Source organism: Propithecus coquereli, unplaced genomic scaffold, assembly GCF_000956105.1.
Source record: "Propithecus coquereli isolate 6110/MARCELLA unplaced genomic scaffold, Pcoq_1.0 Scaffold140, whole genome shotgun sequence".
In the NCBI taxonomy this organism is placed as follows: Eukaryota; Metazoa; Chordata; class Mammalia; order Primates; family Indriidae; genus Propithecus; species Propithecus coquereli.
Genome location: NW_012138303.1, coordinates 358334 through 376051, shown reverse-complemented (window position 1 = coordinate 376051; position 17718 = coordinate 358334). Strand labels below are relative to the sequence as shown.

The following is a 17718-nucleotide window of genomic DNA, read 5'->3' as shown; positions in this document are numbered from 1 at the left end:
CTGTGTTGCTCAGGCTGGTCTTGAACTCCTGGATTCAAGTGATCCTCCCACCTTGGCCTCCCAGAGTGCTAGGATTATAGGCATGAACCACTGTGCCCAGCCTGTTTTGAGGAAGAATTTTAAAGCCTGCCTTGTTCTTAGCTCTGCCCTTATCTCTTTGAGCCTCCATTTCCTTTTCTGTAAAATGGAGCTAATAGGATTTTCGTGACATTTAAAAGTGAGCTGAAAAGTGCTGCACCAACACAAGGTCATCCGCACCCAGCCAGGGAGCCCAGGGTCCCGTCCAAAGGTTAGGGTCTTGGCTTGCAAACTTTGACATAATGCAAACATGCTTAATTTTATCATCCTTGAATAGGCAGCTCTGACAGAGTTAGAGGCAGCTGCATTTTAAGTGGCCTGTTTGGCCCAAATGTGTCAAACTTCAAGTATAGGCTAGAAAGCTCAGTCATTTTTAATTTCAAGAGGTGTTCAGAATTCACACTAAATTTTTGTTTTAATAACTACTATACCGTCCTCTTCATGCTGATTCTCTAAATGTAGGAAGAGAATGAGGGCAGAGAAGCTTGGAGGGCAGCCAAAGACTCTGCTCTCTGCGGACACACAGATGGGCGGGGCCTGCTGACCGGAGCGGTTCTATGCTGAGCCATGGGCCAGCCCTCTCCAGTGTGTGTGTCCCCTCCCCTCTGAGGAGGGATATGGCCATACTCAGAGAGCAGCCGGGGGTGACAAACTTAGAGAGGGAAAACTGATGAAAATTATCATGAACCCTGGTAGGAAGGGGGGAAATTTGCTCTGACACCCCCTCCCCCATCAGTTTGCCTCTAAATATTCCAGTGGGACTGAAAGGGGACGTTGGAACTAAATGAATCTGAATCTGAAACCCAGCTCTGATACTTTTGTGTTTTAGACCTTGGGGACAGTGCTTAACCTCCGGGCATTCTTAGGAAAATAGGGATATGACCATCTGGTTGGTTGGGTTGTAAGGATGACTAGGCACATTTTGGAGCAGGGTAACCCTCCGAGGTTTACAGGAAAGATTGAAGCCAGACAGTTGCCAGGGATGGAAATTTGAAAGCTGGAAGTAGAAAGCCGAGCCGCTGACTTGTGGCGTCCTTGCGCACAACAGGCAGTCCATGAGAGGTTTCTCAAAGCATCGTAGCTGCTCCTTCGGGTCCTGCCATGCTCTGACCCTTCTTCCATCTGGTGGTCAAAGCTCAGAGGTTGGAGGGGCGGCACTGAAGTGCCCGTGAGATCACTGGGCTTCCTCCTCCTGCCAGGTGTGGCTCACGTTGATGCCTAGTCTCTCTGCTTCCTTCACTCTTCTTTCCTCCTGGAGGTCAGGACAATAGCTTAAATAGCAGAAATTACTGAACCCTGGAAAATCAGCTGGGATTAGCTTTTTCTCCAAACATGTCATCATGAAAATTTTCAAACATACAGAAAAGTTGAAAGAATTGTACGTTGAGCATCCATATGGCTACCACCTAGCATCTACTATTAACATTTTGCTATATTTGCATATATCATTTTTTGGGGGGGAGATGTATAAGATCCATGTATTTGGATCAAAAGAAGTCCTAGATATCAGAACACTTCATGGGGCTGATTTTGAACTGATGATTTGATGAGCAACCTAAGTTCCCAGGAGCTGCCCAAAGCATCCTAACTAAGCCCAGGAGCCACGCTCTGCTTTCAGAGCACTCGAGCTGGGCCTGGCCCCAGCTGGGCGAGATTGCTGCTGCTGTTCCAGCACGTGCCCAGGATCAAAGGGGGGCCCTAAGGCGCCCGCTTTTATAGTGCCCCCCATGTCTCAGACAGGAAACTTGGAATCGCTGTGTATATGCTGTTTTGGATCCCTGTTTCTTTCTCTTTCCTCTCCCCTGCCTCTTCCTCCTCCTCCTCCTGTCTTTCCCTCCTCCCACCCTCCCTCTCTTTCTTTCTCAGTATAACAATGTATACTTTAGCATTTTGCCATGTTAAGTATTTTTTCAAAAATGTGATTTTTGGTGGCTATATTGCTCTACAGCGATGCATTGCTCTACTTCAATGGTGTAGATAAATCTCATAAATATAATGTTGATCGAAATAACCCAGGCACAAAAGAGGAAATATATGATTACATACTTTTCTGTGTGTATACTGCATACTCCAATAATTTTTAAATTCTATTATATGATACACAGTAATATCTCTTAATGACCTCTTAGAAACATCAGATTGACTCCCACTTCTTTTTGCTCTGCATGTATGCATTTGATCTATGTAATAAAGCGTCACGCTCCTAAGACCTCGGACCACGTGATGCCCACTGTGCCGGGCCAGTGTCCCAATGCTGTGTTCTTTCTTCCACAGAGCCAAGATGGCCGTCCTCTCTAAGGAATACGGCTTCGTGATTCTAACCGGTGCTGCCAGCTTTATAATGGTAGGCCACCTAGCCATCAACGTTGCCAAGGCCCGCAAGAAGTACAAGGTGGAGGTAAGTGGAACCCAAGCTGGTACTTTTGTAGGCTTGTCCGGGGGCTTATCCAAGAACGTTTTAGTCATGGAGGGAGAGGTGAGAAGCTAGTGGTAGGAAGTGGCAGTTTCTGGACTTGGTCTATTAGAAATTCTGCTCCTTTCTGGGAAGGAAAGAGGCAAGAAATATGGGGCCCTGCTGGGGAGTAGTTTCCATCTTGTTTGACTTTATCTCTTCTGGGACTAGGTATGCTGGGATTAGAACAGCATGTTTTTGGCTGGAGCTATTTGCTGGGAAGCTTTGTTACTGCATTTTCTACAGAGGATTAAACATTGTTTCCTAGGGTGCCACTTTAAAAATGATGTCTTAAGGCAATTTTCCTGTTTTCCAAGTAGAAAAGAAGTATGTGGTGCTGAGGTTAGCCTGGACTTAGACACAGGAAACTGATCTATTAAATACTTGCTTCAGTTCTAGCTGATCTAGAAGGGATAATTAGTAAAGTTGTCCCTGGTGAGCAATTTTAAATGTCTATTTCTGTTTAGCAACTTATAATTAAACTCTCTCACTAGAGAGAGCTTCTTTTAAGTTTTCATATCCAGTTTCTTCTTTTTTTTTTTTTTCCTTCTAATGGATGCTTCCATTAAAATTATCACACAGGCAATTTCTGTTCCTCCATTAGGGAAATCTTAAAAGAATGTGGTATTTGATGACTCTTGGGAAAGAGCTATTTTCCTACCATGTCTTTGTAATTCATCTGAAATCTACCATTGATACATAACATCAAGGAAAAGCACTGAGTTTGGCCCGAGCTGCCTCTACCTTGTGCAACTACAACACAGACATACACTCTTATTACTGCATATTTTCTAGAAACATTGAATCTGCTTCTGAGAATTGAGACCCTTGTCACTGTAAATATTTAAGCAGAAATAGAATGCTCATCTGTTAAGAGTATAGGTGATACTTTGAGATATACTATTTTTAAGGTTACTTTTAACTTTCAACACTGAATGCTACTCTTGACCATTTAATCAACATGTGCCTTGTTTAACAGTATCCTACCATGTACAGCACAGACCCTGAAAACGGACACATCTTCAACTGCATTCAGCGAGCCCACCAGAACACGTGAGTGTCAGCCCTGCCGGGCACCCAAGACATCTGCGGAGTGGGCATTTTCTGTCCAACGCCTCGTCCCTTAGTGCTCTGTATTTGCTGAGTAATAGTGATGTTGACAGTCATGGGTACCTCATTAAAAATTCTGTATGGGAACAGATTGAATATTAAGGAAACTTAAGAGTTGATAGAATGGTGGGTTTCTGGATCATCTTTTTTTAAAATCTCTTTAATGTTGCATTACCCTCTACAGTATTGGAAGCATGTCCCATTTAAACTAATGTTGAATCTCCCAGCCCTAGGGAGCGAAGAGGTTTTGAATTCTGTGAGGAAATCCACTGTCATTGACCAGGACCTTCCTCTTCAGTTTGTTAGCTGCGAGGTCCTTTCACTCAGCATGTTCTGAGCTACCTCTAATCCCATGCAAAGCAGAAGAAGGTGGATATTAGCGACAGGTCTTCTCCCTCCATCAATATTTATCTTTGCTCTCAAGTTTCTAACTTGGCAAGTGAGAATGTAAAGGACTCTTAGTTCTACTTAGGCATACTTCAATGGGGCATTTTTTTTTTTTTTTTTTTTTGAGACAGAGTCTCACTGTGTTGCCCGGGCTAGAGTGCCGTGGCGTCAGCCTAGCTCACAGCAACCTCAAACTCCTAGGCTCAAGTGATCCTCCTGCCTCAGCCTCCCGAGTAGCTGGGACTACAGGCATGCGCCACCATGCCCGGCTCATTTTTTCTATATATTTTTAGTTGTCCGATTAATTTCTTTCTATTTTTAGTAGAGACGGGGTCTCGCTCTTGCTCAGGCTGGTCTCGAACTCCTGAGCTCAAACAATCCGCCCGCCTCGGCCTCCCAGAGTGCTAGAATTACAGGCGTGAGCCACCGCGCCTGGGCCAATGGGGCACTTTTTAAAAAGTTTCTTTCTGTCTGTTCCAGGTTGGAAGTATATCCCCCCTTCTTATTTTTTCTAGCTGTTGGAGGGATTTACCACCCGGTAAGTTTTGCCACAGAGCAGTCAACTATTTGGATTTAGTTCACTGAGCTATTATCAGGGAAGGAAGAAGGAAATAAACATTTAATGAACATCAGTGTGTAGGTACCATGTATTTAACAGGATTTTATTTGATTATTTCTTACAAAGTTCTTTAAAGTAGCTGGGGTTTTCCCCAACTTTTTTGCAGGTAAGGAAAAGTGTCTTAGGTACTATTTAACCTTCACAAGGTCAAATAGGTACAGAGTAGAAGAATCAGAATTTGAACCCAGGTCTGTCTGATTCTAAAGGTTTCGTATCCATGAGAGTTTTCATTTGCCATATTCATTCATTCATGCAACAAACATACACCCACCACCCGGGGTTCCGGCAGTGAACAGAACAGGCAAAGACACCTGGTGTCCTAGAGCTTACCTTTTAGTCGAGGTCACAGATAAAAGGCAACATAGGTAGATTACGTAGTGCGTTAGAAGCTGGTGAGTGCATGGAAGAAAACAAAGCAGGGAAGGTGGAAGGGAGTGTGGAGCGGGGACAATTCTGAATAGGCTGGCCAGGGAGGAGGGCCTTGCTGGCAAGGTGACGGTTAAGCAAAGGAGGTGAGGGAACAGGTGCTGCACACGTCTCCAGACGTCCAGGCAGACGCAGCCCAGAGCGAGGCAGGTGCCTGCGTGGTCTGTGTGGTCAGCAGTGAGAAGGCCACTGCTCCTGTTGATGTTTGACTTTACCCAAAATCAACTCAGACAAAAACCCTGACGCAGTAGCCTGCCCGGCGGCAGCACTGCTAAACAGGACAGGCACTGGGCAAGGTGGCCTCCTCTCACACCCTCTCTTCTTTGTCCTCCCCTTGCTCCTTTTGGCCAAAGGGGTCACCCTAGCATGGTGCCCAGAGGGAAAGATTTTTCACTTTACATAAGTTTTGACTCTCTCTTCTCAAGAGCGTTGGGAACAGGGAGACTTTCCCCTCCAAGATCACGTATTCTGGGGTTCGCAACATGATACGTTTTCCCGCTCTGTCCCGTGGAGCCCCACCCTCGGTGCAGGCTGCAGTACCGCCCGCTCACAGCCCTGCCGGTGGGTGACTTCGCTGGAGATGCTGCGTGCACAGCAGCTGGAGTTTTTAGTCAGTCTCATGCTCTGAGGCCCATTTGAGACAACGGGGCTTTTCCTCTAGCCATGCCTTTGGGAGGGTTTCCTCTTCTGGCTTACCCTGCGACCCCAGCCCTGCCTGTCCTCCTCTTGTGCTCCAGCACAAGTTCCCCAGGAAGCCAGGGTGAGCCAGGAGCTCTCTCTGTCCCACCTATCTGGGAAGCCAGTACTCATCTCATGGCTCCATGAGCTGTTCATAGAGGAAGGACAGTTCTTCGATTTTCTTGACTAAAACAAGTAACTTAATTCTACCTAATTTTGGTGGGGACTAGTTTAGCAAATCCATGAAATTGTTAATTTTTGCTAACACATTGTATAACCAACCCTAGGTGTTAATAAAGGTTTGCCTGTTTCTTTAATGCAAATACTAACATAGCCCTTTTATCTTAGCGTATAGTTTCTGGCTTGGGCTTGGCCTGGATTGTTGGACGAGTTCTTTATGCTCATGGCTATTACACGGGAGGTAAGTACATACTGACATCTGCCAAGGAAACACACTTAAAATTAAAATCTTATGCTACTATATTTTTCTTCTTGGGGCTTTAAGAAAAGGGGAAATGGCTTGATATTTAGGTGAGAGAACTATTATCTTCTTTTATTTTTTTACTAACTTTTGAGTAGTAACAAAACTCATTTTCATGGAACATTTTCTTTGTGCCAATTGCTATTCGAAGAACTTTGCATAAGCTGTTTAACCTTACAACAATTCTGTGATATAGATAGCCCATTTTACAGATGAGGAAACTGAGGCATAGAAACATTAATGGTCTAGGTCACATAGCTACTAAATATAAGCTAGTAAACCAGGATTCAAACCCACAACAGTCTGACTCCAGAGCCTAACTGCTACTGCAAATGGTGTACCTGAGAAAGAAGGAAAAAAAAGACATTTTTGGCTATACTTCCTCCTTTGAAAAAGAGGGAAATACTGATAAAAATCCTAGAGCAAAGTTGATGTAGTTATTATCCCATAATTTTCTAGGATCCAACCAATACTGCGGGGACACATTAGTTGGTGTCTCTTACTGACAGCCTTAGTATCTGAAGTTGTCAGTAAGTATGTGACTTCAGGCTAAGAGTTGGTTAACCTCATGAAGCCAGGTTGTCTAATGTACAACCCCAGATGCCATGATAGAATAGCTGGTGGATGTTTCAAGCGTCATAATTCTGGACCATTCCTGGTAACTCCTGCTCTTTCTTATTTTTCAGAACCCAGCAAGCGGAGGCGAGGAGCCCTGGGGTCCATCGCTCTCGTTGGCTTGTTGGGCACAACTGTGTGCTCTGCTTTCCAGCATCTTGGTTGGGTTAAAACTGGCTTGGGCGGTGGGTCCAAATGCTGCCATTAAAGAATTGTAGGGGTTTAAAAACTCTAATTCATTTTGAAAGACTTACCTTTATTTCCAGTTACATTTTTTTTTTCTAAATATAATAAAAACTTATCTGGCACCAGCCTCATACCTAAACCTCCTGACTCTTACCACTTCTTTTTGGGTCTCCATCTAAAATCAGTAGCCTGTTCCTGCGAGGTGAGAGAGGAGACACAAATATTAAGTACCTCCCCTCACCTTGCCAGGGGATGCTTAGGTAGTAAGTGAAGATGAGAAAGAATCTGATTGTGGTAATATGTTCCTAATCATGCCACAGTGGTGAAAAATTAAGGAAAACCTTTTAGCTCTAGTTAGGATGTAATATTACCTTATCAATTGCAACTAATACCTAGGGTAACAGTAAAAATTTTTTTAAAAACTCTCCAGTGGAGATTGTTGGCCTCTTGATTAAGTCAATGTTTCCCTAAGTATGTTCTGTGATATTATTACTCTCATAAGATGCTTCATTAACAAACTGATTTTTTTTTCAGGTAAATTTGATTGTTTCTATTGTTTAAAAACTGAAGCAATAGACAAAATTTAAGAAAATGAAACTTAACATTTGGATACAAAGATTTGATTACATATATAAAAATGAGGAAGACTTAGAAGGTTTTAGTTGATCTGGAAAACAATGTAAGTTGGCAGAGTGAGACAGTAGCTCCAAAAACTAATGTGTGCCAGGCACGGTGGCTCACACCTGTAATCCTAGCACTTTAGGAGGCCAAGGTGGGAGGATTGCTTGAGGCCAGGAGTTCGAAAGCAGCCTGAGCAAGAGCAAGACCCCAATTCTACAAAATATAGAAAAATTAGCTGGGCACAGAATCTATAGTTCCAGCTACTTGGGAGGCAAAGGCAGGAGGATTGCTTGAGCCCAGCAGTTTGAGGTTGCTGTGAGCTATAATGATGGCACCGCACACTAGCTGGGGCAACAGAGCAAGACTCTGTCTCAAAAAAAACAAAAACAAAACAAAAAAAACCCTAATGTGGCCATAAACTGCCTTAACAGAAATATAGTGACTAGACCTGTGCTGTCTGATATGGTAGCCACTAGCCCCATGTGATGATTTAAATTTTAATTAATACAATTTAAATAAAACAAAAAAAGTCAGTTCTTTGGTTGCACTAGCCAAGTGCTGAAGTGCTCATAGCCTGTGAGGATTAGAGATAGGATTTGAATCCAGGCCTGACTCTAAACTCCATGCATTTTCCATTGTGCCACTCTGTCGCTTAAGCCCTGGAGATGAAGCATGTGAGGACAGAGTCCTATGGTCAGCTGTGAAAGATGGTCAGCTTTGGCCAAGGGACCACCTGGAGCTCTCAGGGCATTCGATGAGGAGGTTGGATTAGATCAACATGCACTCCCGGGTTAGTTTATGAGAAATTTTCACCAGTGGAGAGAAAAGCAAGGAAAATGACAGTTTTTCATAAAGCTTTGCCTCGTATTCCTTTTTACATTAAAATGTTCCTGGCCGGGCGCGGTGGCTCACGCCTGTAATCCTAGCTCTCTGGGAGGCCGAGGCAGGCAGATTGTTTGAGCTCAGGAGTTCGAAACCAGCCTGAGCAAGAGCGAGACCCCATCTCTACTAAAAATAGAAAGAAATTAATTGGACAACTAAAAATACATAGAAAAAACTAGCCGGGTATGGTGGTGCATGCCTGTAGTCCCAGCTACTCGGGAGGCTGAGGCAGAAGGATTGCTTGAGCCCAGGAGTTTGAGGTTGCTGTGAGTTAGGCTGACGCCACGGCACTCTAGCCTTGGGCAACACAGTGAGACTCTGTCTCAAAAAAAAAAAAAAAAAAATGTTCCTTTATGAAATGATGGTGATGATGAACAGTAGGGGGTTTTTTGGTCCTGACTTGAAAAAACTGATACAATTAAGAATTTATAATAAGCTAGGTTTTTGTTTGTTTTTTGTTTTATACGAAATGCACCTAAAGAGGCTGGAGAACTTGCTGAGGTTTCCTTTCTCATTGCACAGGGAGCAGGCAGCAGTGAGGCAGGCCAGGGCAGACCTGCAGATGGAGCTGGCTCCTCACCTTTGTTCGAAGTCTTAACATACTTTTCAAAGTACAGACACTCCCCACCTTTTAATAGTTTGACTCACAATTTCTCAGCTTCACAACGGTGTGAAAGCAGTGCACACTCAGTAGAAACTATACTTTGAGTATCCATTCTGTTTTTCACTTTCAGTATTCAATACATTACATGAGATATTCAACGCTTTATTATAAAATAGGCTTTGTGTTAGGACAGTGATTTTGCCCAACTGTAGGCTAGTGTAAGTGTTCTGAGCACATTTAAGGTAGGCTAGGCTGAGCTATGATGCTTAGTAAGTTAGGTGTATTAAATGCATTTTCAACTTACAGTATTTTCAATTTACGATGGGTTTACCAGGACGTAGTAGCCCCATGGTAAGTCAAGGAGCATCTGTAATGTGGTCCATATTTGTCATTTTGCCATTGCACAGTGGGCTCAGATGGAGTTTTATAAGGAACCCCAGTACACAAAGGGTGCTAGGTTGAAGTGTGGAACCCAGAGCTCTGCCTTTTCAACTCACTCGTTCCCCACTAACAGCATTTCCGGGGGGAATCCCAGGGCTTGGCAGCATCCAGTTGGTAGATGGCTGCTATAGAGAATAACACTCTCTGGCAAGCTAGTTTCTATTAAATTCCCGTGTCTTGTGGAGAAAAAATTGGCATAAATACTGCTACCATTAACTACTAATCTATTGGCAGTGTAAATTACAAAGAGTCGATTTACTTCCACAGGGAAACATATTCAGAGTTTTGTTATAGGTGGAAATTAGAGAACCATACCAGCTAATAAATGCCTAATTGAGCCATACTGAACCTGAAGTATCCCCGCCTGCAGGTAACCATGTGCCCTTGGGCAAGTTTATTAGCCTCCCTAAGCCTCGGCTTGCCCAGCTGTAAGTTGGGGATAATGAAAATATGTGTATGAATTTGTGAGGGCCAAATGATAACACGTGCACAGTGCCTACCATGGGCTCTTGTCGCCAAAGGCTGGGCTCAGGCTCCATCACGAATTGTGGTCGGAAGCACAGGAGCCACCTGCTGGTGTGACTCATTTGACAAAAGTCAGCAACCGGGTTATCTTTATGTTCTCAGGACCCCACAGTTTGCCCCATTTCCCATTTCATACCTAACAGCGCTTGCCTCCGAAGATGCTCTCCTTAATCAAAAACTGAGACTCTCTCAGTTCTTTCCCTCTAAGCAACACTGTCCAGTAGAACTTTCTGACACGATGGAAATATTCCTCATCTGCGTTGTCCAACAAGGTAATGTAGCTATTAAGCACGTGAAATGTGGCTAGAGCAACTGATGACCGAGTTTTTAATTTTAATTAATTTAAATTTAAGTAGCTACATATGGCTTGGGCTACTGTACTTGGATAGCACGGCTGTTAAAGCAAAGGTTCTCAACCATGGCTGTCCATCAAATTCACCTGGGGACCTCTTAAGACTCCAGATGCCTGGATCAATTAAATTAGAATCTTAGTACTATTAAAGGTGTCTCTGGGCACCTCTGTTCGTTGAAAGTTGAAAACCATTGCTCCAAAAGCAATGCTTGGCAGACTTTTGTACTTACGATCACCTGAGGATCTTGTTAAAATGCAGATTCAGATTCATAGGTCTGAGGTGGGAACTGAAAGTCTGCATTTTTTTTTCTTCTGTTTTGAGACAGGGTCCCCTCCGTTGCCCAGGCCGGAGTGCAGTGACCTGGGCTCAAGCGATCCTCCTGCCTCGGCCTCCTAAAGTGCTGGGATTACAGGTGTGAGGCACCGTGCCCAGCCTCTGCATTTCTAACAAGCAGATGCTGCTGGTCCCTGGACCACACAGAGAAGCAAGGCTCGAACTCAGCCTTTCTAATCACTTATTCAAACCTCGAGTACTTACTGTGAGCCCAGTGACATGATATTCCTTCCTTACAGGTTTAAATTTTAGTTGGGGAAGATATAATTACCATGCAAACAATTTCAAATAGCAATAAACACTTTGAAGTAAATAAAATAGGGTAGTGAGATAAGGGGTGTATATGCTTACTTTAGCTTTAAGGAGCTTGAAAGGTGAAGATCTGGGGAAAACAGGCTCTAAGAGGAAGAGGCAATTGCAAGTGTGAGGTCCCTGAGGCAAGAGTAAACATAGCTGAGTAATCAGCAGGTGAGCGGGAGAGTAATCAGAGAGAGTGATCTAAGATAAAATCGGATGGCCCGAGGCAGTGGCGCATGCCCGTAATCCTAGCTGCTCGGGAGGCTGAGCTGGGAGTTGGAGGCTGCAGTGTGCTATGATCACACCTGTGAATAGCCACGGCACTCTACAGGGTGTCACCATACGTACGGAAAATAGGAAATTGTAGCTAAATGTACAAAATATTTGTATATTTATGTACATTTATCTACAAAATATTCACTACAAAAGTTTTCCTTTGTATGGAAACTACAAAGGAAAAATTTTGTAAGAAAGTTTCCTGTTTTCCCTATGGATGGAGATTTTTGGGACAACTTGTAGTCTGTCACAGTAAGGAGTTTAGATCTTATACTAACTGTTAATTTGTTTTGTTTTGTTTTGTTTTTTTGAGATAGGGCCTCACTCTTGCCTGGGCTAGAGTACAGTGGCATCACCATAGCTCACAGCAACCTCAAACTCCTGGGCTCAAGCAATCCACCCACCTCAGCCTCCAGAGCAGCTGGGACTACAGGCTTGCACCACCAGGCCTGGCTAATTTTTCAATTTTTTGTAGAGACAAGGTCTATCTCTTGCTCGCAGGCTGGTCTCAAACTCCTGGCCTCAAGTGATCCTCCCACCTCAGCCTCCAGAGCAGCTGGGACTACAGGCTTGCACCACCAGGCCTGGCTAATTTTTTAATATTTTGTAGAGATGGGGTCTTGCTCTTGCTCAAGCTGGCCACAAACTCCTGGACTCAAGTGATCCTCCCACCTTGGCCCCCCAGAGTGCTAGGATTACAGGCATGAGCGGTGCCCGGCCTACCTGCAGCTAAAAGCCATAGGTAAGGTCTAAAGCAAGAAGTGTGATGTAATCTGATTTACTTTGAAAAGATGGCTCACCACTGATCTGATTTTTTGATAGTTCTTCACAGCATCATCTAACTGCTGAGTTGTCTCCTTAATTCCCTTCGCCAACTTTTTGCACCTCAGACCCTGAAAGAAAAGACAGGTCTTTAGGTATAAGAAAAACCAAGGATTCATCTTTACTTCAGAGGAAAGCCCAACTCAGATCTAGGCATTTCAGAGAAGTTGGGGTGGAGACCCTGACACTGTAAAAAACAGGCAAGGTCTCTGGTGCTCTCACTCTAGAAGTTTTTGCTGGATGGCTCGGAGGGGTGGTGTTATGAAACTTTAACCAACTTTCATTCTGCCAGATTCTTGCCTCAGACAGCAATAGGATCTCTGGTGTGAGAAATAAAGTGCAGCGGAGAAGAATGGGCTCAGTGGCTTCCTTTTATCTGTAAAAGACCTGCCTAAGTTAAGGACTGCTTCTCCACGGAGTCAAAAGCAAAGTTAAGAGATCAGGATTCTGAGCTATTGCAAAGAAGCAACCAACATGAGACTTCTTCCCATTTTTTTTTTCTTCTTTCTTGCATTAAAACAATTCTAAGCCAGGTGTGGTGGTCCACATCTATAGTCCCAGCTACTGGAAGGCTGAAGCCAGAGGATCACTTGAGCCCAGGAGTTCAAGGCCGGCCTGAGCAACAACATAGCAAGAGAAAAAAAAAAAAAACCCCTAAAAACTTCTATCAGTACATTTAGCACAGGAATATATCAAAGAAATCATAAATGCATATAAAAGAATATGAGTTGGGGACCCATTTACATGCAGTCTCATCAGGATCCGAGGTTACTTAGCAGTTACTCCTTTTAAGAAAACCCTAGGAAAGAGGTGCACCCAAACATTAACAGTAGTTACTTGTAGGTGATAAGATTGGATGGGGAAGGGAGCGAGAAGGGTACCTTCTGCTCCTTAATTCTCAAAGGTACATCAAAATAGTAGTGGAGAAAAAAAGAAAACCCCAGGAAAATTGAACTCGATGACATAACTTCCAAATCAGAGGAAGGCCTTGGCCTCTTGATGAAGTCAATGTGTCCCTAAATATGTTCTGTGATATTATTAGTCTCATAAGATGCTTCTTTAATAAACTGATTTTTTTTTCAGGTAAATTTGTTCAGGTAAAAAAAATTTTGTTCAAATCTTTGTTCACGTAAATTTGTGAAACACGATAGCTAACGACATCCTGGAACATACTTCAGACCATGTGTGTAGGAATGGTAGGAATGATGTGGTAGGAATGATGCCCCCCATATGTCCAAGTCCTAATTCCCAGCACCTGTGCATGTTCCCTTATTTGGCAAACAAAGGGACTGTGCAGACATGATTAAGTTAAGGATCTTGAGATGGGAGATTATTATGGACTATCTGAATGGGCTCTGAATGCCATCGCAGGTGTCCTTATGAGAGTGTGACAGAGGGAAATCTGACTACATGCAGAAGACAAGACAATGGGGCAGAGAGATTTGAAGATGCTAAGCTGATGGTTTTAAAGACAGAGGGAGGCGCTATGAGCCAAAGAATGCAGCTCTAGAAGCTGAAACAGGCCAAGGAAAGGATTCTCTCCTAGAGCCTCCAGAGGGAGCGTGGCCTTGACAACTCCTTGGTTTTGGCCAAGTGAAATCATTTTGGACTTCTGACCTTCAGAACTGTAAGATAATGAATTTGTGTTGTTTTAAGCCGCAAAACTGCTGATAGTTCGTTACAGCAGGCATAGGAAACTAATACACTGGGTTAAGTTCTAGGAACCAGGGAAGGGGCAGCAGAAATTGATGGCCCACACCTGCTTTGAACCTCCTCTTCAACTTGTAGATTTGCTGAGTGTGGAAAAACTCAAACTGTGCTTTTCTTCTGCTCTCACACAACACCAATAAACACAGAAGACTTCTGTGACCATTAAATGTGGGAAGGCTTCTCCCTACACACCAAGCAAGTTATCAGTTCTGCAGTGGACACCAGTGTCCTCCGATTCAATTCTGACTCTATCTATTAGCACCTGGAGACAGTGCCAGATCCCATAAGCTGAGGGCTCAGTCCCATAAGCCATAGGCCTGCCCCACACCCCACCAGTCGTTAAGTCTGGGCCTCTGGAATTTATGACCAACAGGCTTCAAGTTGGGGTTCCCGTGATCCCCTTTTTGGGTTTCATTAATTTGCTAGAGTGGCTCACAGAATTCAGGCAAACATATTTACTGGTTTATTACAAAGGATATTTTAAAGGATACAAATAAATGCCAAATGAAGAGATACACAGGGTGAGGTCCCAAGCACAGGAGCTTGGGACCCCCCCATGGAGTCGGGGGGGTGCCACCCTCCCAGCACATGGATGAGTTCTTGTTCACCTTCTTGTAAGCTTCATGCATTCAGCAATCCAGAAGCCCCCAAATCCTGTCCTCTTGGGCCTTGTACAGAGACTTCACTGGATAGGCACGATTAACCATGAACAACCACGTTGAATGTGATTGGACAAAAGGGTACGATCTAACACAAAAAGACTGAGTGGGGAAACCCAGCAAGGCCTGTCTGTTTAGATTCTTTTTGGCCTCTCTGTGCAGCTTCCCTTCCTCCAGGGGTATGGGGCCTTAACACTCTCCGGAATAAACCTATTAGGACCATAATCAGAAAGGTGGGGGAAGATTGGAGTTCTGCCTTGGGCAGGTGAAAGGAAGGTAGGAGAAGGTCAGAGAGAGAGATTCTGTTTCCTGAGGCCTGCTTCTGAGGCCTAAAGTACCCCAACATTATAACAAAAGACTAACAAGGGCGATGGGAGTTATGAGCCAGGAACTATGGATGAAAACCAATGTATGTATATGATAACGTCACACTTGCCTAGGACCAAGACTCCAAATCTCAGTTTCTTCATTTGGAAAATCAGGGATAATGCCTTCCGTAGGCTTAGTGTGAGTACTAAATGAGAAGGAATGTAGGAACATGGTGAGTACCCAAATGTTGGTTTCCTTTCCCCTGCTGTTTTCTCTTTAGAGGGAGGATCAGAAACTTCCCTACTCCCAGGTGGTGCCTACTGTTTAAGTTGCACAAGGCTCCCCTGAGACATGGATTAAGATAACTCTATTGCCTGGTTCAGGACCACATATGTGTCTTCTATGCAAATAAACATCAAGAAAGACTGATTCAACTGTTCTCCTGCCCTGAAACTACAGTATTTGCCCATCATAATACATAATTAGATTCAGACCCAGTAACAACAATCATCCCCTTATCTCTGACTACTAAATTAGCTATTATTTATAAACTATTCCCCTGAAAGAAAGAGAAGGGGCAGAGTGAGGCATCACGGTAATAGTCTGCAAAGTCACAATGATCTGACAGCTCTCCAAAGACAGGCGCTGTTTATCGAGGTGGGGACAAACATGGGGCTTAAATGCTTACGTGGGCTATAAAAAGTTCATTACAGCAACTAAACCTGCCCTTTGGACTTACTACAAAGATCAAATCCCTCTGCCTGTGCTTTTAACTTTAGCCCTTCTCTGTCCTACTATAACCTTCGGACGTGTTTAGTTTCAAAATGTGAATGTCAAAGAAAGTAAAAGTAGTTTTAAAAGTAATGTGATTTAATTCCACTATACTACATTAGCACACAAATGATTGGTACATTTAAAGGGTAACTCTTCCAGTATAAGAGAGCAGGCTGTAGTTCAAGAACCCGAGATAGGTTTCCTCTATCACAGCACCAAATGGAAACAAAAGTGCTTACTACAGCAAGTCGACACTGCCCAGAATTTGACCTATTACCTAATCCCTTGCCTGTCTCGGTTGTCAGTTTTCTTAATGGAATGACAAGGGGACATGGCTTTAAAAGTGTCAATGAGCATAAATCATCTCTACTGATTCTACCAGGAACCTATAAAGGAACAAGTTCTTTAAAATAAGCTGGAGAATTAACATTGACAGTGGGCCAAATGTGTGGAAAACATATAATCCTGGTCCTGCTCCCTGTTCTCCGGAAGTGTGTTACTGGCTCTCAAAGACTGCACAGAAATTTGCTTTGAAAAAAATCACAACTTTCTTGATGAGTATCTAAAAGGCACGTAGGCACATTTTCAATTAGGAAAGTGATTAAGAGATGAAGAATAACACTGAACCATTCATCCTCTTATCCTGAATGATCAAAATCGCGGATTTCGAACGGCATCAGTTGTCGACCCTCTGCCGAGCGCGTCGATTCTCATCATTCCACAGCCTGGCCAGGGCGGCAGGTTTCACTGCAGGTTTTCAAAAAGCAGATTCCACATCACCCATCTCCACACACACAGTCTTTAGCTGTGAATAATATTCAATTGTCACACGGCCATTCTCTCTGCCAAATCCTGAAAGGAAGAGAAGGGATCAGGATGAGCCATGGCTACAACAGTCCGCGACGTCTCAGCGAGCCTCACAGACAGGCAGGGCTTATCCCGGCTGCGGAAGAACACAGAGCTAGATGTTTGCGATGACGTCCTCAATCCATGTATTAGCTGTGGAGCTAGGCATGGGGAAAAGACCCACTGGTCGGCCTTTGGGGATAGGGACGGGGAAATACACAGGTCTCATTTCTTAACTTGAGGTATCTGCTACTCTGGGTTCAGGTCTGAAAATGTTCAGATTTCCGATCATGTGTTAAAGCAGTTTCTACAACAACCAACCTGACACCCTTGAAAGTTGGTGCTAATTTAAAACTTAACTCTACATAATAGGTTTATTAACTATGTCTTATATTAAATCTGTAGGAGTAACCTAGTATTTATACCCTCTCCACTCACGTGAGTAAGAGGATACCTTAGGTGGCCTCTGATCACTCAGAGTCCAAGACACTGCCCGATTACTATTAGGTGAGGTTATTGTGCCAAAAAGACAGCATCCCACACGTGGCCTTTCTTGTGCACCCCACACTAGACCTAGGTAGGCTCTAGGGGCAAGGCCCAGGTCTCCCAAAATGCCCATCTCCAGGGGCACCATTCGAAAGGTAATATACACAAAGGTACTGGCAAGACCTAGCTCTGCCTCTTGTTCCTTTCAAATCCTCTAAGCGCACAGCTAAGGTTAGGCATGCCAGGCCAGGTGCTGCCCTGCAGACCTGGCCATCTTTCTCTCTCTCATCCCATACAGACAGGTATGCCTGGTCTGAAGGGAAAGGAAGGCTGACCTAGGAGGCCCCCAAAGGCCTATGCTGCAGATTCCCCGCACTGAAATGATTAATAAAATGGTGCATTTGTGTTTGTGTGTACAGCTCCTCTGAGTACCCCACAGGGACAAAGATGATTAGCGGAGTACGATTAGGGGATGCCAGGGAAATACCAAACTAAATACCAAACAAGACTGTCAAATTAACACCCATCATCTCATCAGTATTCATCAGAGTTTATATATTCGCCAACACTGCAATGGCTATAAATAATTGCCACAGAGACCAGAGGTCAGACTCTTAGAATGGTGCCTCTATGAAATCCGAACCAATTTCCAGTCTAAGAGAACAGTATGGGAAGTTAATGAACGTTTATAGGCAACAAACTCCAAAGAAAGAACCTCAGAGTTATAGCTGTATTCCTGATGCTTCAA

The 17718-nt window shown here is 43.9% G+C and overlaps 1 protein-coding gene across 1 annotated transcript in view; it reads left to right on the top strand.

Annotated features, from left to right (window-relative positions):
* MGST3 (microsomal glutathione S-transferase 3) overlaps positions 1-7171 on the top strand; it is a 22436-nt gene extending 15265 nt beyond the window's left edge. Inside the window, exons 2-6 of the mRNA XM_012639608.1 lie at positions 2353-2476; positions 3510-3583; positions 4508-4565; positions 6099-6171; positions 6918-7171. Of these exons, the coding sequence (XP_012495062.1) occupies positions 2360-2476; positions 3510-3583; positions 4508-4565; positions 6099-6171; positions 6918-7054 (459 nt within the window). The 5' untranslated portion in view covers positions 2353-2359 and the 3' untranslated portion in view covers positions 7055-7171. The remainder of the gene's footprint in view (positions 1-2352; positions 2477-3509; positions 3584-4507; positions 4566-6098; positions 6172-6917) is intronic.
* The last annotated feature ends 10547 nt before the right edge of the window (positions 7172-17718 follow it).